This window comes from Caretta caretta, chromosome 12 (assembly GCF_965140235.1).
Source record: "Caretta caretta isolate rCarCar2 chromosome 12, rCarCar1.hap1, whole genome shotgun sequence".
NCBI lineage: Eukaryota > Metazoa > Chordata > Testudines > Cheloniidae > Caretta > Caretta caretta.
The window spans coordinates 23,917,800-23,938,636 of record NC_134217.1 but is presented as its reverse complement, the minus strand read 5'-3'; the positions used below and the strand labels follow the sequence as shown (position 1 = coordinate 23,938,636).

General features: G+C 42.2%; 1 protein-coding gene, 1 long non-coding RNA gene and 1 other non-coding gene across 3 annotated transcripts in view; 1 reads left to right on the top strand and 2 right to left on the bottom strand.

The window, feature by feature from the left end:
* The first annotated feature begins 358 nt into the window (after nucleotides 1–358).
* Nucleotides 359–17,113, top strand: LOC125645373 (uncharacterized). Its single transcript, XR_007359291.2, has 3 exons — nucleotides 359–631; nucleotides 9,877–9,912; nucleotides 13,328–17,113. It is a non-coding gene; the product is annotated as an uncharacterized LOC125645373 (long non-coding RNA).
* TRNAT-AGU (transfer RNA threonine (anticodon AGU)) lies at nucleotides 489–562 on the bottom strand. Its single transcript has one exon. It is a non-coding gene; the product is annotated as a tRNA-Thr (tRNA).
* WDR88 (WD repeat domain 88) overlaps nucleotides 3,578–20,837 on the bottom strand; it is a 31,723-nt gene continuing 14,463 nt past the window's right edge. The window contains exons 6-11 of the mRNA XM_048870783.2: nucleotides 16,109–16,238; nucleotides 12,849–13,033; nucleotides 11,105–11,187; nucleotides 7,825–7,893; nucleotides 7,272–7,364; nucleotides 3,578–6,327 (exon numbers count right to left, since the gene is read on the bottom strand). Coding sequence (XP_048726740.1) covers nucleotides 6,205–6,327; nucleotides 7,272–7,364; nucleotides 7,825–7,893; nucleotides 11,105–11,187; nucleotides 12,849–13,033; nucleotides 16,109–16,238 — 683 coding nt within the window. The 3' untranslated portion in view covers nucleotides 3,578–6,204. The remainder of the gene's footprint in view (nucleotides 6,328–7,271; nucleotides 7,365–7,824; nucleotides 7,894–11,104; nucleotides 11,188–12,848; nucleotides 13,034–16,108; nucleotides 16,239–20,837) is intronic.

Below are 20,837 nucleotides of genomic sequence, written 5' to 3'. Positions count from 1 at the left end.
TGGGGGGCAGGGGCAGGGCACTACGTGGAGCGCAGCGCAGCAGGGCACTACGCGGGGCGCAGCGCAGCAGGGGGGCGGGGCAGGAGCAGGGCACTACGTGGAGCGCAGCGCAGCAGGGGGGGGCAGGGCACTGCGCGGGGCGCAGCGCGGCAGGGGGGTGGGGGCAGGGCACTGCGCGGGGCGCAGCGCGGCAGGGGGGCGGGCGCAGCGCAGCAAGCAGGGGCCAAGCACTGTAGGGCTCTGGGAAGCGGCGCAGGGGCCGCGGAGGGCTCTCGGGCCGGGGTCGGGGTGCCCGGGATCATGGCTGCGGGCAGGGCGGCCGCTGGCTCCGGAAGGGGAAGGGGGAGATCCGGCTCCATTGACGGCGGCGGCTCCTGCTGAAGCTGAACTGCTGGCAGCGGCGGCTCCGCTACGAGTCCCCGCCCTGGGGGACAAGCAGGGAGCGGAGATAAAAATAACCCGGGGCAAAACGGGAGCCCGGCCCGCGCAGGCACCGCTGGGATTCGAACCCAGGATCTCCTGTTTACTAGACAGGCGCTTTAACCAACTAAGCCACGGCGCCGGCTACTCCTTTGGGCGCCGAGGCGGCCCCATCCATGGCTCGGCAGCCACTCTCCGCACACAAAGGGAGGTGGGTGCTCGGACCGCGTGGGGCCGGGGTGCAAGCGACACCCCCAATACTCCTCGGGGTGCTGCGAGCCCGCTGCACAATACTGCGCTCGCTCCCAACCCCCGCGCCTCGGCGGCACCCCGAACAGCGCGGGGGGTGGGGGCCTCCCGCTGCTCTCAGCCCCCTCCTAGCCTGGCAGAGGCACCCACCCCAACCCTCAAAGAGCCGGGGGGGGGGGTGCACCTTGCCCTTGCCGCCCAGGGCTGCCGTACACCTAACATGTAGGTCACCCTAGCTAGGGCATCGGGGGGTGAAAAATCCACCGCCCAGCAGCGTAGCAGACGTCGGGCCGGCCTGGGTTCCGTGGGGCTGTCCGGCTTTGACCTGCACCCTCCGGCCCGTGGCCTGGGTGAACCAGAACATTTCCCACCTTCAGGGCCGGGCGGTTGAGGAGAGGAGACAAAAGGGGCAGTTGTCCTGGGCCTCCCCACGTGCCAGGTGGCAACGCCCCACAAAACCGAGTGGTGTTGGGACCTGGCGCACAGTGTCACGGTGCCAGTCCGGTTTGGTCTGGCTGCCCCCCATCTCCGAAGCAGCAGCCGGACCAAATTTGAGTGGTGTTGCGACCCCATGTGCTAAGTCTCCCTGCCAATCAAATCTGGGCTGGCCAGCAGCACCCCATCTCTCTCTCGGGGCAGACTGGCCAAACCTGTGGGGCATGGCATACCACTTTAGCCACTGGAGAGGGTGGGAGGTATGTCGAGCCCATAGCTATGCCAGCCCAAACCCCGGCATCGATGCATGGTTGCTGGAAGAATGCTTCCCTTGACCGAGACTGTCGCTTGGAGAACTGGTGTTCCAACAGTGACAGAAAAGCCCTTCTGTCACTGGAGACTGCATCTACGCTTAGGGTTGCCAGGTGTCCGATTTTTGACTGGAACATCCGGTTGGACAGGGGACCCTGGCAGCTCCAGTCAGCACCAATAAAAGTCCAGTTGATGCAGGGCTTGCAGGGTCCCTACCCGGTTCTGTGCCACTCCCAGGAAGCAGCCGGTGTAGTACTGGCATGTCCCTCTGGCTCCTACATGTAAGGGTGGCACTTGAGACTGGGCAGTGTGCAGAGCCCCCATGGCCCCCACCCCATGGCCCCACCCCATGCCTAGGAGCTGGAGGGACATGCCAGCCACTTCCGAGCAGCCACCTGAGGTAAGCGCCACCCAGAGCTCGCACCCCTCACCCCCTCCTGCACCCCAACTCGCTGCTCCAGCCCCGAGCCCCGTCACACACCCAAACTCCCTCCCAGAACCCACACCCCAACCGTCCCGCACACCAAACCCCTTGGCCCCAGACCAGTGAAAGTGAGTGAGTGAGGGTGGGGGAGAGCAAGTGACGGAGGGAGGGGGGATGGAGTGAGCAGGGACAGGGCCTCGGAAAGGGGCAGGGCAGAGGTAGGGCCTCGGAGAAGGGGCGGGGCAAAGGTGTTCAGTTTTCAGCGATTAGAAAGTTGGCAACCCTATCTATGCTACATGGATATAACAGCATAGCTATGGAGCCAGTCTCACGTTGGCAGGTTGCAGACATAGGCTATGTCTACACTACCGTGATAAATCAACCTACACTATGCAACTCCAACTACGTGAATAACGTAGCTGGAGTCAACGTACCTTAGGTTGAGTTACCACAGAGTCTACAACATGGGAGGTCTACAGGAGATTTACTTTATTCTTCTCATCTGGGGTAGAGTACAGGGGTCAACTAGACCCACTCAATTGACCACCGTGGATCAATCTTAGAGCGTCAATCCCTGCTGTAGTGTAGACCTGTCCATACATGCACCTCACAGAGGGCTTGTCTACGCTACCGCACAGGGTCAATCTAAGATACGCAATTTCAGCTACATGAATAGCATAGCTGAAGTTGACATACTTAGATCTACTTACTGCGGTGTCTTCACTGTGGTAAATGGACAGCTGACGCTCTCCTGTCGACTCTGCTTGCGCTTCTCGTTCTGGTGGAGTACCAGAGTCAATGGGAGAGTGCTCAGTGGTCGATTTATCGCGTCTATACTAGTTGCGATAAATTGACCCCTGCTGGATCGATTGCTGCCCATGTTGTGTATCTCAGAGCTTGTCTACACAAGACGCATATAATTTAAATTATTTTTTTCTAATTTAGATCCAGGTCTGGTAAGCCCTCCACATGCAGAATGTCCACAGACATCAGTGGGAATTCCTCTCTCAGGGAGCCTTTACACTGTTAGCTTCTTGGGGCAAATGCTCTGTTTCATGCTATGCCAAGCAAACTGATGACTTTAAAAATAGAAATAACAGCTGTCAAGGTTCCTTCCCCACTCTGAACTCTAGGGTACAGATGTGGGGACCTGCATGAAAGACCCCCTAAGCTTATTCTTACCAGCTTAGGTTAAAAGCTGCCACCACCAAAGTGTTACACAAAGAACAGGGGAAGTGCCCACTTGGAAATGTCTCCCCCAAAAATATCCCCCCCAAGCACTACACCCCCTTTCCTGGGGAAGGCTTGATAAAAATCGTCATCACTTTGCATAGGTGAACACAGACCCAAACGCTTGGATCTTAAGAACAATGAAAAAAGCAATCAGGTTCTTAAAAGAAGAATTTTAATTAAAGTAAAAGAATCACCTCTGTAAAATCAGGAAGGTAAATACCTTATAGGGTAATCAGATTCAAAACATAGAGAATCCCTCTAGGCAAAACCTTAAGTTACAAAAAGACACAAAAACAGGAATATACATTCCATTCAGCACAGCTTATTTTATCAGCCATTGAAACAAAACAGAATTTAATGCATATCTAACTAGATTGCTTACTAACTCTTTACAGGAGTTTTGACCTGCATTCCTGCTCTGGTCCCAGCAAAAGCATCACACACAGACTGAGAGGACCCTTTGTCCCCCCCTGCTTTGAAAGTATCTTGTCTCCTCATTGGTCATTTTGGTCAGGTGCCAGCAAGGTTATCTTAGCTTCTTAACCCTTTACAGGTGAAAGGGTTTTTCCTCAGGTGCCAGCAAGGTTATCTTAGCTTCTTAACCCTTTACAGGTGAAAGGGTTTTTCCTCTGGCCAGGAGGGATTTAAAGGTGTTTACCCTTCCCTTTATATTTATGACAACAGCTATTGAATCTGCGGCTCCAGTCCTGCAATCAGATCTGTAGGGGTTACAGGGATCCTCCTGTTATGGATCTGATTACAGAATTGGATATAATTACAGTTTCCTCAACAGTAAAGCCAGGGATTCAAGGGTCATACTTAGAACCAACTCATGGCTATGTCAGTATGCCTCTCCTTCTCCTATAGCAGACCCACAAGAGCAGTCATAATTACCTGCAGAGAAGTGCAAAAACATAGGAAGTCCGGCAGCAGTGCAGATGGTGCTACTAGCTTAAAAGGGACACAGTAGATAGTTTTGGGGAGTTCTTGAGCCTTTATTCATCAAACAAGTTTGTTATGTAACTCTTGAATGCCCTACCTTATAAATCAGGCCCAAAATAAGCTATATATTCCCAAGCACTTAACTGGTTTAAATGGTCTATGACAGGGGTTCTCAACCTTTTTCCTTCTGAAGTCCGCCCCCCCCTCCCCCGACCATGCTATAAAAACTCCACTGAGGCACCTGGCATTGGCCACTATCAGAAGACAGGATACTGGGCTAGATGGACCTTTGGTCTGATCCATTGTGGCCGTTCTTATGGTCTTATGTTCAGTGCCCACCTGTGTTACAACAACTGTTTTTCTGCATATAAAAACCAGGGCCAGCATTAGGGGGTAGCAAGCAGAGTAATTCCCCGGGGTCCCATGCACTGGGGCCCCTGCGAAGCTACATTGCTCAGGCTTTGGCTCTCTGCCCTGGGCCCCCACAAGTCTAATGCTGACCCTGCTTGGCAGACCTCCCTGAAACCTGCTCACAGCCCCCCAGGGGACCCCGGAACCCTGGTTGAGAACCACTGGTCTATGATATAGTTGTAGAATTTCCTGTTCTCTCTATTCTTTGTCTTGGTCTATCAAATTGATTCTGTCAAATAAGCAGTAAAATACAAACTGATTTAATAAGACTTATGTTTCCGACAGCAAAGTATCAGTTTGACTTGTCTTTATTAATTTGGGAAATAAAAGACCCTTTCAAAAGAAAATTTCCAACCTATTCATCTCTGAATGTCACACTATTTATACACAAAAATAACCCTCTATAGAGTAATTAGTTTTGCTCTCTCAATGGAAAATCTTAGCGCTTTGATTTTTTCAGCTAAATGGAACAGGAAGAGCAAATAAAGGACATTCCTAATTCAAATATTATAAGAATATTATTTAATTAAACTGAGATTATTTTCAAACATGCAGAAATTAGTTCAGTATTATTATTCATATTTAAGGGTAATTATTCCAACAATAAGACAGGCACATTTTATGTATTCTGCAAAAATAATTCCAGCACCATACAAACTGCATTTTTTCAACTTTTTACTGCAAACCAATGATATTTAATTAAGAGGAAAAAGAGGACAGTGTCTTGGGATATGTTACAGCTTGTCACCTCATGTTTTATTCAAAGCAGTAAATCTGGATAAAACATATTATTTCTTAAAAAATCATTTTCTTTTCACCTTGGAGTCAAGTGCAACTGTAGCTACCGAGGCTACACAATTCACATGGCTTAAAAAAGAAAGAAAGACCCATAATAGAGTTCCATTTATTTCATAGCTTAACTACATTCCAGACTACTACATATCCAGGTACAATATATTTTTTCTTCTTATAAATCCCTTTTAAAATAATATAATCTGCTGAAACACATTTTTGATGAATGAGGTCCCCACATCTTGAAACACTAATCTCATATTAATTGACATCCTCACATAGCTGGTGAAGAGGTATAGACTTTTAGGGACAAATCCTGAGCAGTGCTGGAGTTGAGGGTGCTGGCAGGATTGGGTCCTGAATATATGGGACTAGTTTGGCATATGTCATGTCAAACACAAATAATAACATATTCTTGTGATTGAAAGTTCCTAGAAACATTTTATAAGGGATGTTGGAAGCAAGATAATACAAACCTCATGGTCCAAATGCCCTCTCCACATTCAAATTTCAAAACCCTTTAGCATTTTCAGTTGATGCAAATGTTTTTCATATTTCCAGTATACTCCACTCCATAGTAAAAAAAGATGGTTTTATTCTACACAATTTAAGGACAACTGTCAGCAAATTACTTAGTCACATATTTTCTTTGTTACAACCACCTTTATTAAGTGTGCTCACTTAAAGGAGATGAATGTAATTTTATTTTCTTGTACAATATGAATAGATTTAAAATCTTAGGACTTGATCCGGTCATCTGTTACACGGTGAAACTCAGTATGTATATTGCACATGTGTACAATGAATAAGCAAATTTTTTTTAACATAGATGTTACTGTATGGCACAGAAGTATGGAGGAAGTCCTTGGCTCTGTATTTACATGCAATATAATATACTGATAATCACAATTAGGTATAGGCATATGCTTAAAAACTCAAATGTATTTGCACAAATAGTCTGTTGGGAAGAATTTAGAGATCAGGCACTACAATGGGGGTAATGGCAAAATATTTCTCGAAGGAGAAGCCAGTCGACAGAATACACACTTGGTTACCGCTTCAGAGTCATCACACTGTAGGAGTGAGAAAGGTTTTTCACATTCTTCACACTGATATAAATGTAACATGAAAAAACAACAAAAAGGATGTGAGTTAATCATATGTGCCAGGCATGAATTATCTTACAACTGATGCTCAACTATAAATATGCAGCCCTGATTTTCAGAGGTGCTGAGCACTTGTAGCTCTTATTAGCTTCAAATGGTGCAGTGTGTGCTCAATACTCTTGAAAAATCAGGCTCATTCAGTCATTGTGCAGGAAGCTTTCCTAAACTTACTAGTATCTTTTTGTAGTTTGTGATATTGCCTTAGCAAATTTATTATTATTAGTTTATACAGCTCTGGAGGTGTGATGGGTTTTACAAAGCAAATAAAGATGGGGTTCCTTTCCCAATCTCACACGGCTTAGAACAAATTGTTTAATTGGAATTAAAACTGAATTGTCATCAAAATTTCTTTTTTTCCCCCTCCTCTTAACCTCTGGTAGTGATTTCATACCTTTTCTTTTCCTTCTTTTGTAAACTCAATATTTGTTTTGTTTATTGGGGAGTCATAAATGTGCATGAGTGCATGAATACCACTACCTGAGGCCAGCAGTATTGCTAAATATGCAGCCAATCACACTAAGCATCAGGTTTGGAAGCCAAAGGATTTTTTTATTTAAAAAAAATTAATCTGGTTTACTATTGTTTCTAAAAATACAATGGCATCTGTACATGGACTTCTGCATCCTTACCAAATACTTTTTAAAAAAAAACAAAGAAAAGCATTGATGCATCTGTTTTGAAATTCCTTACTCTTCTCCCTCCCCCACTCACATATAAATAATTACATGAATTTTGTGAACAGAAGACAAAAATAAGGTAAATCAATGTTTGAACCCAGCAATCTTGTTGACAATGTCCTTTCAGCCATTCATATTTTGGTTTTGAACAGAGTGAGGTTTGAGACTATATGGGCAGACCCATCAGCTGTAACTTCACATAATGCTTACCTGAACTATTTTTGTGCCTCTTGTATTTCTGCTTTCTATTGCCGCAGGAACATGATCAGCCTTTTCAATGTTCCATAATCTCAAAGTAGCATCCTAAAAGTCAGAAACAACAATTAGGACATGTATTTATATGTTATCACTGGTCAAGCACCATAGCAAGCTACAGTATTTGTCCAATGGATAAAGGCCTCATCAGTTGCACAAAGCACAAATAAGTCTACTTATAAGCCAGGAAAATTTATTGGATAAGAGATGGGCATTATTTTTAAAACTGTCATTACTTTGAAAACAAATAATTGTTTTACTCACCACAAATATTTAGTAATCTTAGAAACTGAATTTATGGGTCACACCAAACATGTACACCTACATATAAAGTTCCTTTTAATATTTTCTGTAATTGCTTTTCAACTGATCGTAAAACTACAAATGAAAGACTGTCTGGGTCAACTGTTACATTAAATTATAATTTTTCTAAAACAAATATTGAAATACACAGTGAAATCTGTTTCCAAATTAGCTTCCTATACCACATCTGTAAGTTAGTTGTTACCTTTGAGGAAGAAAGGATCCATTTCTTGTTGTTGCTAATTGCAACATCCATCACCCAGTCTCCATGGCCCTGGAGCAAAGCAAATTGTAACTTTATTACTTTTATAATAAAATAAATAGCTGTCTTCACCACAAATCCATTCAGGCAGCCCTTCCTACATTAAGCAAAACCTCTGTGCATGCTCACTCATCCCTGGTCAGAAGAACAGCTGCTATCAGGTTAATCTTTTTCTGCATATACTTGACACTGCCTGATCCGCTATCTGTGGTTTGTGTAACAGCAGCATCTCAGTTAGAATTGTAGTTCTGGTGGGTGCAGTGCTGGCAGCCAGTGTGGTAGATATTTTTAGTTCCAGTCCTCCTTGTGTGTGTGTGATTGTTTGTGTGTTTTCCTGTCTACATTTTTAAATAATTTAGCGAAATATATATAAAGAGCGAGGGAAGAAGACAGGGAAAGTAGTTGTTTTCTAATGCACACAGTGTAGAGCAGTTTGAAGATGTGGGTCAGGTGACAAGAAGGGGGAGAGCTTTGAGGACAGCCACCAGCCCTTCCCCACTTCAAGGGAAGGGAGATGATTCAGAAGGCAGGTAGTTGCATTGGGTGGGGTGGGCCTTCTTGCTGCTGCACAACTGATCACTGAGCATGCATGGAGATTTGTGAGAGCACCATTAGGTCTCCTACCACAAGAAGAGAATCAACCTAAAACCAAAAATGAAGAAGTAACCCACACAGTGAATATATTAAAAAATTAATAGAATTAATGAGAAAACTCCTAGAGTTCAAAAAATGATGTTTTTGCCTTTTGATAGACAAACTTCACATATGAAAAGTATGGATTAATGTTTATCAAAAAGAAACGCATTAATATTTTCTAAAATACAGGGAGAAAGGCAAAGACGTATTTAATAGGATATATGGCAAATTTGCCATTTTAGAGTCATGTATTTCTTTGATGCAGTCCTTTTCATTTACAAAGCATGTCCACAAAGTCTTTGTTTCTCTGAACACAGTGGGTATCAGACAAACAGGAGGCAGTTTCTTTGCTCAGAGTTCAAAGCTTCTTTTCAGCTTCCAGTCTGCCCAATAAACTTCTTCTTGCTTTCTTTCCCAGCCACATTTCCAGGGCTTCTCTTGCTGTTCGCTTGGCTTTTTGGCTGCTTCTCTCTGCTTGCTCCTGCCCACAGATGTGCACATCTCCATCAAACAATACCCAGAGACCCATACTTCTCCCACATAACCTCCTCCCACGTAGCTCGGTTCCTGACTAGCCTTGCATGTGACCTGTGTTTTGGGATGGTTCTCCTATTGTTTCAACTATCTTACTCCAAAAAGGAGCTTAACTGCTCCTTACATTTATCCTGAATGAATGGCAGCTATCGCACTCACCAGCTTCAATGAATTTTTACCCAACATCCATCAAACCAATATTATGGCCCAACTTTATGCATATTGTGGCCGAACTTTACAAAATTACATGTAAAATTACTATTATTGTGCATACAGTCAAAGTAACTGCATGTGTAAATAATACAAGCACGTTACACACACAAATTTGAAAAGATGGGATTAAAAGTATGCCAGAGGTACAAAAAAATAGCCTTATTGTCAACACCACTAATATTCTAAATTCACTGCTAGGATCTACTGAAAGGTTTTAAAACCTACATGCATTGGACACTAATATCAGATACCTAAATCACATTGGAAGTGACTGACTTATTGAATCATACTCTTCTAGAGCATAACAGTATCTTCCATATCAAAAGCAGTCTGTCCTCGTGGCGATGATAATCGGTGCTCTCAAGATCTCTTCCACACCCAGTCACTTGCAACAAGGATAATTCTTATTTTAGATTCTGGGTTCAAAGTGAGTTCTTTAAAACCAAAGAGTCAGTTTTAAGTGTGAGTAACAAAGAGTGGGACTGAAGAAACAAAATTCTGAAGGTAAATATTTTAGCTAAGTGTCTTTTTCAGCAATGAAGGTATTTCACTGATGTTTTTGGCTTCAGAATTTTATTCAGATTTATAATATTGATCTTTTCTCATTTACAGTTCCAAAGTGGGAACCCAAGTACAAGGAGGGCACCTGTAAGTTTCAGTCACTATCTCTGAGTCCTTTTGAAAATGATACAGCTAACCATTCAAAATAAAACCTTAAACTCAGTTTTTGCACCAGCCAGCCAGCAAACTGCAGGGACCAGAGCAACAGATACCCTGAATCTCTCTGCCCTCTCACAGTGACTGTGCAGCTACTGTATTCTGTACTTGCTACAGGCAATGAGTGTGTTTCTTTGGTAGTCAATGTACAGCACATGGCAGCAGACCAATCTTAAGGTCACCAAAACTGAATTAAGGACACCATGTCAGAGCATGAAATTAAGAGTTGTACTCTTAAAAGGTAAAATCCATCATGTTCACAGTTAATATCTGATCATTTCAAGTCAATAATAAAATTTTAATGGTACATTTTGGAGGGCCTTTGAAAATTTGTACCATAAAGTCCTAAACTTACTAGCTCCTATATACCATAATGTGCTTCCTCCACAGATGTACCACCTTGTTGCCTCAGGTATGAGGCAGTCATACTGTATGTAGTGAATGAGGAACAAGGGCTATAAGCACTGAGCAATAAGGATAAAGTAAATATCACACAGCTGGGAGCTGCCTCATTTACTAAGCATCATCTACCCCAAACACTGATAAGAGAGTGATTGATCATGAACCTGTAACGAAAGATGTATTATAATACATATGAACGTGGGGGCAGAGTAAAAGTTGAATGGACAACCTTAACTATGGCCTTTCCTAACTTTTGAGTGCATCTCCTTTGTGACCTTAACCTTTTTTTTAATGTAGACCATTATATTATATGGATACATACATACTTACAAAGGCATGTAGCATTTTTAAATTCATACACACATTGACCAGTCTCTTACTGGGGGAAGTCATGATCTTCCATGGTAAATATGCTGTTCTACACAATGCATTTACTATCACAGCTGATGCAGTAAGATAGAAATCTAGTAGTATGTTAATAACACATCTGACAAAGAAAATAGCCTTGCCGGTAATTATAAAAGAATATGTTGTCCCCAAGAAATTAAAGTCACATACAGTACGTAACAGATTCTTGTCTATGTTTATGAGGGTTAGGGTGGGGGGAAGAGAGAGAAAAATACATACACATCAGTTAATGTAAAGAGATATACAATACTCATACTAGCTGTAGATTTGTATAGCTTCTCACTAAACTAGTGAGCAAATAGGAATTTAGTACCTTTAACGCTAGCTTTTTATATCCTGCTCCTGCATCCCACAGAGCTATAGTTTTGTCATATGCTCCAGACACTACAAGAGATGCTAAAACACAAATTAGATGCCATATTATTTCTCTGGGTTTTTTTTTTATACAGACTAACAGAACAAGCTCCATCCAGACTTGGATCAGACTGTTAACAGAATTTAAATAATGCACTAGTATTAGGTATGCTCTAGCAAGGTAATGGAAGTCCAAGAATTTTTTTAATGAGTATAAACATAGGCATAAAATTCAAAGTTATCAAAAATACAACCAAGCATACAAAGAAAGAGAAAATGCTGATGACATTAAATTTGATGAGACATTTTATTTAAAAAAAGTTAAAATAGCAAAAAGTTATTTGTAAAATTACTAAGTTTTGGTTAGCGAAACAATCACATTTACTAATTACTATAGCTTTTCTTTTACTGGTAAGTTTAGTACTTGCAGCAGTTAAGAACCAGTGGCTAAAATACACTTCATTCACTAGAAGCTTCTCCAAAACCTTTCCTGAGGTAAATTTATTTCCTTGACTCCAAATAGAGCATATTCTTCTAACATGGGACAGAAATAGTGGGAAAATGTCAAGAAAGTGTCAAGAAAACTTTCTTGTAATGATCTCTCTATCAGATTAGCTTTGAACAGAATGAACCACAATAAAGATTTTTGAAGCAGAGGTGATACTTCCAAATACCACTGTTCAGAGGCCTATCTGCAAGTCAGCTACTATCCCTATGAATGCTACTGCCAAACTAGTTGGTGCTACCACCTTCGATAATTTCATTCCCAGCATTTTTTCCCCCCAAGTGTGTAGTTTAGGATTGAAATCACCGAACTGAGAAGACTGGGTTTAGATGGGATCACAAGGTGAAGAGGGGTCAGTACTTTAAAAGGCCATGTTTGTTATGGGTATAAAGAGGGGAAGTTCTGAGAGAAACAGCCAATCAAGGCATAAAGATTTGTAGTAGCCAAGCACAGCAAAGAGGAGAGACAACATTTCAATATAACAAGTTGATGGTGTTTTCTTTATCTCTGCAATAGCAATATCACAGGCAAATTAACACCTAAGCTTCAGAGATTATTTAGTCCAGGACACAGTTATTACCTGGGATACAAAAGTATTAAAATATCAGCCATTTTATAGAGAGGAGTCATAGTGCTCTACTACTATATCTCACAAAATACCATAAAGATTTTTTTCTGAAATATCACATTATTGGAAAATGTGGATTGAACCATGTAGAAACTTTACTCCTGGAGGTACTGACTAAAGATACACAGTGACAACCTCTCTCTCTCATTCAATATGCTTAACAATAATAATATGTACCAATATACTGTATATAGTGTTTTACATTTTCAGAGTGCCTTACAACCATTAACTAATACCAGGTGGATAATAGCAAGCATTCAATCCATGAGGTGGCTCAGTAGTTTGTTTCTACTCAATCTACTCTCTCAATATGATCTTTTTACAGAAAATCTTTGACGATTATATCAATTAAGCAGCATTTGAGATGTCTGAGTAAAGCAGAATACAGACCATCAATTTCAATTTACTTACATTATGTGGGTAGCCATTTAATCCAAATGAAAAACATTTAATTTTGAAATTGAGAAATAAATTAGTCATGTGATTGGCATGTGACCCCCTGTGACTTATCTGAAATGTAGTACATGTATATATTTGAAGATGTGTATAATGGTATTTAACATAACTCACCATCTTTGCTAAAAACACAGGAACTAACAGAACCTTCATGACCTTGGTTCAAGCAAATAGGTCCATGATAACGAAACTCCCCTGTTTTTATATCCCATATTTTTAAGGTTTTGTCCCACGATGCTGTGCACAAGTAATGACCATCTATGGTAAAGCAGCAGTCTGAGATGACATTGGTATGTGCCCTGAAATACACATGAAAATGACTGCAACAGGATACTGTGATTTTTAAAGCCATTAGAATGCTGTAAGGGCTTGATCTTGCAAGGTCTGAGTACTCTGACCCATCTAGTGAAGCATATTCTTAGCTTTTATCATCTGAGTAGTTCTGTAAAAGTCACTGGAACTGCTCATTTGCAAAAGATTAAGCATATGATTAAGTGCTTTTCTGGATGCAGTCATAGTGTTTAACATCTCACAGGATCCAGTACTAACTGAGTTTTAAGTAGAGCTTATCACCTGTTTCTTGTCACCCACAGGGTAACACTATACACCAGTTGAATTAAAAGGCAACATTGAAGGGTGAGCTATGGATGCCTTCAAATAAACAGCACTGTATGTCTCTCTCTACATGTAATGAAACTATATGGTGATTTGAAACTAACTAAACATAATCAATGGAAAAGTTTAATCAATTCTACAATGAACTCCAATTTTGAGAACAGGGGGTGCACCTCAAGAAAGAATCTCAAAGTTCCAGAACATGACAGGACTTTAGTAATTCATGCAATCCACAATGGGGAAGGGATTACAAGCATCTCTGCAGGAAACAGTGCTACATCCATTGCAATTTAAAAGAAGGATTAGTAAAATGCTCCAGATCTGAGTCTCCCATTCTAAGTAAATTCCTAATCCTTTTAAGGGCAACTTTAATAGTACCTTTTTATCCAGACAATTTATGATTAATGCATTTATGATTTAAAACCAGAACCACTGAATTTGTTTGCCATTGTTAATGTTTTTCAATAGCTCATCTGATATCTTCATTTGTTGCATACTCCCTTCTTACACAGACTATAGCATTCTATCTTTATATAAGGATTTTCATGTAGTATTGACTTCAGTGGGAGTTGTGGGGGCTTCTCTCAGGATCAGGCTATATGCACATACACCAATCAAATGCAGCAACACACTCAATAACAGCAAGGTGGCCTGGATATCAGGGAAATCCCTAATATTAAGAATAGTGCTATAGGAACTTTACAGTCACTATTGGTTAGTCTCTAAGGTGCCACAAGTAATCCTTTTCTTTTTGCAAATACAGACTAACACGGCAGCTACTCTGAAACCTATGATCAGACTGGATTTCAGGTGTTATGTTCTCATCTGAAATGCCTCCAGTTAATGCACAGAAGTCAATCTATTTACCTCAGAATGATGAAGGGACAGTTTGAACCTCTCAAGATTTGACCTTTTGGTTCCAGGGAGTGTACAAATTTCACACCTCAGTTTCAGATTCAGAAGCCATCAACTCTAGATAGTGAATTAACAGCTGTGAGTTTTCTCTCCAGATAATTTCACTCTGATTCCACACTCAGATCAAGACCTATCCTTCTCCAAAAATATATCCTGTGCATATGTATATGTTCCATTTTGCAGTCCTTTAAGAGACCTGTATCATGCTAAATGGTGTTTCATCTTCTTCACATTTGTTAATGTTATTATCCAGTGTTGCTAGTCCTGAGAAACATCATGACTAGCTTCCAGTTCAACAGCACATTCCCCATGCTATTGTTTGCTTTCTCCACTATCAAATTCTACGTCTCAGTACCTAGAAACTATGATTAGCTTTAGTTAATGCTTACAGATGGACAGATGCACCTCATCTATCATTCACATCAATAAGCTTGTATATAGCATATTATTTAACCTTTCCATGTGTAAAGGGACTGTTGTCCCCTTACTAAAATTCATTGGGGGTGTTCTGGTTGGCTAGCTCCCAGTACCAAAAGAAAGGGGAAAGGTCGATGGGAAATCAGGTCCTTGAGACTGATAGTCCCCAGGAACAATGGGGAGAGGCCAATGCTCCAAGTCCAACGGATTGACAGGGCAGGCAGGCTAATCAAGAAGTCAGGAGGCCGGGGGGGGTCCCGCCTTCCCAGTGAGCTGGTATTGCCTGGGTCAGACAGAGTGGGGCTAAGCTCAGGAGCCAAGCTGAGCTGGGGAGCAGAGCTGTGCCAGATCCAGAGGGGCCAGAAAACCAGTCCAGGAAGCAGGTCAGTGCTGGGAGCAGAGTCGCAGAAGCAGCTCACAGAGCAGACCTGATCTGGGAGGAGAGCTGCAGCAACCAGAGGCAAAGGGGCCAGAGAAGTAGCCCAGGGAGCTGGAGGCAGAGCAGCAGCAGCGCTGAGGCAGAGTCGAGCTGGTGCTAGAGCAGTCCGGAGTCAGGTGCAGTGAGCGGCTGGTGAGAGCGAGAGAGACCCTGGGCAGGAGGCCCAGTGTAGGGAGACACCCCCAGCTAAGAGGCCTTTCAGGTCAGACTTGGAGGGGGATCCTAACCCTGACAGGGCGGAGACAACGCTGGGAAGAAGGGTCCTGCCACCTAGAGCCTGAGAGCGTGTGGCCACTGCCAGAGCAAGTGTCCAACCCGCAGCATCCCTGCAGCACAACCAGAGCCTGAGAAGGGGCCTGGGACTTGTGAGGAACAGACTGAACTTCCCTTACATTCCAGAGACTGCTGGTTGTGATGTCCCTTTGTTTGTGTTTTCCTTTAGCCTTTCCCATTTTTTCCTTATTTTTTTTAATTGATTGCTGTTTAAGAAATTGTATTTGCTTTGAACTGCATGTAATGATCAGTGGATCAGGGAAGCATCCACTGCAGAGAGAGCACCCCAGAGTGGGAATTCCCTAGCCCCTGCCCTAAGTGACCACAACAAGGTTGGGGGTTGAGCCCCCCAGGAATCCTGGGCCCAGCCTTGTTGGGGTTATGAGGACTCTGCCACACAGGAGAGTGGAAGGGGAGCTCTTGAGGTCAGGCAAGCCTCTGGGTAAAGGAAGTGAGAGTGAGGACTCAGATCCTTTCGCTCACCCATTTCACTATGTATAAGTGTATAAGCCAGGACAGTTCCCCATAATAGCGGGACCATTCCCTGCTAACACATGTATTTAGATAGTATGTTGTTCAGCCTTTCCATGTATTATGCTATTCAGTTACATAATTACTGTTCATTTTCCCAGTATAAATTGTAACACAAATTTCACTGATACTTTTTAAAAGTACATATAAACCTTGCCTAATATAGATATACTATTTTTCTTACTCATTAACTGTGATAGTGGTGGATTGTGCTATAATGTCCCAAAGCTTTATGGTCTTATCAGATGATACCGAAGAGACTCTCTCGTTGTCAGGGTCAAAACAACATCTTGTGATTGTGCTTCTGTGATGATCTATAATAAAAACCAAAACAAAAATATTACCTATCTTGTAATTCTGCTTCCTTGAAGATGCTATTTCCTGGATTCTCACATCTGGGTCTCAGCTCTGTAGTTCAAAAAAGGCAGAACTCCCTGAACTCTTGATGGTTTTTTCCCACCAACGGCAGTGAGTAGGAGCACAATCCCCCTTTCCTCCCCAACTGGCGTCATGCAAAACACCTGAACTAACTTACTGCCCTTCAAACCATCCAGTCCCGATTAAGTAGGAAATGAAGGAAAAAAACAAACAAAAATTAGCCAATAACAAAAAAAAATAATTGAAAATGTAATCTGGCAAAAGGTAGGACAATAACATATCAAAGTGTCAGAAAAAAATTCACCCCAGAAATTCCCTTCTGAAATCAGAGAGGAGGTAAGTAGGTTGAGTGAATAAGAATATCACATAAAATGATATCTTCAGAGAAGCAGGTCAGTATTCCCCCTTCTCTAATGATATCTTCTAGCCAAAACTCTAATTCGTGGAGATTAAGCAGCTCTAGGAATACCCCAGAAGAACAACTTCAGCAGGCAACAAGAACAAGTCCAATAACAATAATGTGAACAAGCAATTAAACCTTGGGCATAAAACAAAAGTGGAGGTGGTGGCTTGGATTCCCTACCTGTTACCACTAACCTTTAGTCTTAAAAAGCTTGGGGAGATAGTTCCTCCTATTTTATACTAGGGAGTTAGAGTCCAAGAGTGAGAATCCTGCACAAACATCATATTTTAAAAATGCATTATTTCATGAAATGTACTCCAAACTGATTTTAATTGTAATTTATAACAATTCTTTTAAATATCCTAGAAAGAATAGCATGTCAAAATAGTAACTTATGACTTGAGATAATTCTCTCTGCTAAGCCATTCTCGCTAACTGCCTGTGAAAGTAGTAATCTTGACCTGGCAGGTCAAGACGTTGATATGCTAGCTCTTTAGAGGAGGGCACAGCACTTTGCTCCTTAAACACTGATTTTTGTCCAATCTGAGGAATAGTATAGGCAGCTGCTATAGGATAGATCACTTATCCTATTCTCCAAGCAGGGAAAAGGGTGTAGTGGTGCTGTCACTACAAGCTACGCTACACTACATTAAGAGCCTATATCTAAGACAAAAGGAAATTTTGAAGTAAAAAGGTAAGCAATAATCTTGCAGACATTATCTGATTAAATTTGACAACCTTCATTCCTCACAGATCTGGAGGGATAATTACACTAGACTGAAATATCATACAATAGATTGATTAATTAAGCAGTCCTATGAAACTGTAGATGAGCAAATATAAATATTATATTTACTATCAACATATTACCAAAGTGAAATTCTATTATGAAAATACTGACTCCTCATTGGCTTTGTTACATTAGTTGTCAGCTATTCTGCCATGAGAACATGTAAACATGGCACACAGTAAAACTTCAAGGCACACAGTAAAACAATTATCTTTGTAAATATTTCCTATCAACAAATTAACATCTATTCAATCATATTCAATCTATATATTAAAGTCCTATTGATCTAAACATTAATTTGCAATAGTCTCAACAATGGGATTAGAATTTGCATGTGAAGTAATAAACTGGAAAAAGTTAAAGGACATTTGAAGTACATGGTACAACTCAAAATCCAGTATATCATATGTGGGATTTTTTTTAGCCATGGTATCATCCAGTTTGTATACAAAACAAGCTGATGGAAGGGTCTTTTTTTAAAACAGCATGAAAGTCCCCAACACACAGTTCAGTTGAAAAGATACAATAAACACCAGCAAAAGCAATACAGTGCATTGGAAAAGTTATGGGATATGTTAAGTTTTCTTCAGTTATGGCTAAATCTCAGCTATGTTGTCTTTTGATGAATAACTTTATTAAAACATATCCTTATACTGTGCTTTAAATTAAAATTTAAAATTCAAAGGAGTAGTAGTTTTGTAGATTTTTCTTTTTTTGCTAATTAATCTAAAAATAAGTCACTAGCTCACTATTCCATTGATTTTTAAGCTTTCAGGCCCTAATTCAGCAAAGTACATGGTTAAACTTTAAGCATGTAAGTCAGAGGTGGGCAAACTATGGCCCGCGGGCCACATCCAGCCCGTGAGACCGTCCTGCCCAGCTCTTGAGCTCCTGGCCTGGGAGGCTAGTCCCCGGCCCCTCCCCTGCTGTCCCCCCTCCTCCGCAGCCCCGTGGACAGCGCACCTGGCTCCAGCCGAGGGGCGGGGCTGCGAGCTCCTGCTGCTCTCAGAGGCATAGTAAGGGGGGGGGTTGGATAAGGGGCAGGGGGCTGCGGGGGGCAGTCAGGGAGCAGGGGGCGGTTGGATGGGGGGGAGGTTCGGGGGGGTCAGTCAGGGGACGGGGAACTGGGGGGATGGATAGGGTGTGGGAGTCCCGGGGGGCCTGTCAGGGGGCGGGGGTGTGGATAGGGGTCAGGAACAGGGAGCAGGGGGGTTGGATAGGGGGTGGGGGTGTGGATAGGGTTGGGGGGGCAGTCTGGAGACAGGGAGCAGTGGGGGTTGGATAGGGGGTGGGGTCCCGGGGGGCGCGGTCAGGGGACAAGGAGCGGGGGGGTTGGATGGGTCAGGGGTTTTGAGGGGGGCAGTCGGGGGCGGGAAGTGGGAGGGGGCGGATGGGGGCAGGGAGCCAGGCTGTTTGGGGAGGCACAGCCTTCCCTACCTGGCCCTCCATACAGTTTCGCACCCCAATGTGGCCCTCGGGCCAAAAAGTTTGCCCACCCTGATGTAAGTAGTTCCATGAAAGTCATTGTAAACCAACTCTGTTCTGACAGGTTTCAGAGTAGCAGCCGTGTTAGTCTGTATTCACAAAAAGTGTCCCTTTAAAGAATAATGGAGCTGTTGTCCATCTTGAAACTACATTCAGTTGTAGTGTACTTCTGACTTTTAAGAACTAGAAATTTCAGCAAAGCACTTAAATACATGTTTGTTTATCCTTTAATTTATGAGATTGCTCAGGTGTTTAGGGCTTGATTCTGCAACATCTTCAACTCCCACAGGCTTCAATGGGAGTTGAAGGTACTCAGCATAACCCAGAATCAAGTCCTTAAACATGTGCTGATGTGCTTTGCTGGACCGCAGTCTCAGCGCTGAAATTGCTTTCAAAGGGGAATTGTGCTTAAAAATCAAAACCGCTGTCAGGCTAATTTTTCTCCACAACATCATTTTTATAAAAATAAGTTCTTATGAAGTCTAATAGAAATAGAAGTTTTTCTATAAACTTTTTAGAAACAAAAACAAAGTCACGGAAATATTCTTTTAAATCAAAGAAACATGCCCTTGCAATGTTTGCATCCTAAATATGTGTTGTTGTGCCAATTTATGAAAACCAGAAAATGACTATAAACCAAAGTGATATTAAATAGTCAGTTTTTTACAGGCCAAAGAGATGAAAGTTTAAAAAAGAAAAATTGAATAAATTGTGAAAAGTAAATTAGATTGTTAAAAACTGTATCAATCTAAAAAAGAAAAGGAGTACTTGTGGCACCTTAGAGACTAACCAATTTATTTGAGCATGAGCTTTCGTGAGCTACAGCTCACTTCATCAGATGTTTACCGTGGAAACTGCAGCAGACTTTATATACACACAGAGAATATGAAACAATACCTCCTCCCACCCCACTGTCCTGCTGGGAGGAGGTATTGTTTCATATTCTCTGTGTGTATATAAAGTCTGCTGCAGTTTCCACGGTAAACATCTGATGAAGTGAGCTGTAGCTCACGAAAGCTCATGCTCAAATAAATTGGTTAGTCTCTAAGGTGCCACAAGTACTCCTTTTCTTTTTGCGAATACAGACTAACATGGCTGTTCCTCTGAAATGTATCAATCTAAAGTGATATTTGTAACAAAATAACTGTAGTTAGTTTAACTTGACAAGACAATATGTTTATGTACATACGGAGAGAAAACACACAAGCCTTCTTGGTTACTGCAAAGCAACCACTAGAATTCAGTCTTATATGTTTATCTATGAGTCCACAAGTGGACTCATGCACCATGTTATCATTGATCTATCTCTTATCCCATCTTCCTCCAGTTCCTGGTGCTTTTATGATAGCATAGTAACTATCACAAAGGTTTTGGGAAGAAAACAGAAGGAAATATTAACTCATGTCACCGGACCTGGGATACAACTTACCAGAATGCACAGAGCCCACCCAAGCCCTTCTACACCACTTAAAGAGCGCATAGGGCTTGTGCAGACCCATGGGATTACATGGGCCTTAAGTAATTCAGGAAGCTTAACCAGACCTAGAGAACTGGGATACATTCCATCATCAGTGCACCTCAAATGCAGAACTCACACCAGACAACACCAATTTACTGATCCTGAAAAATCTAGAATTAAAAATCCTCTGAGGAGTCTATTACAGAAAACAAACACTTCAGAAGGAGAGGAAAGAGATGGGAGAAAAGGAAGAGTGAGTTGCAGAATGCTAACCAACACATATGGTTAAGATTCTTGCACACGCTCATTTTAATACACATTGACAAAGCTGAACAAAGTGTAACTGGACAAAAACATCCTATAGAAATAAAATCCTGATGTTCCATATTCACTGCCAT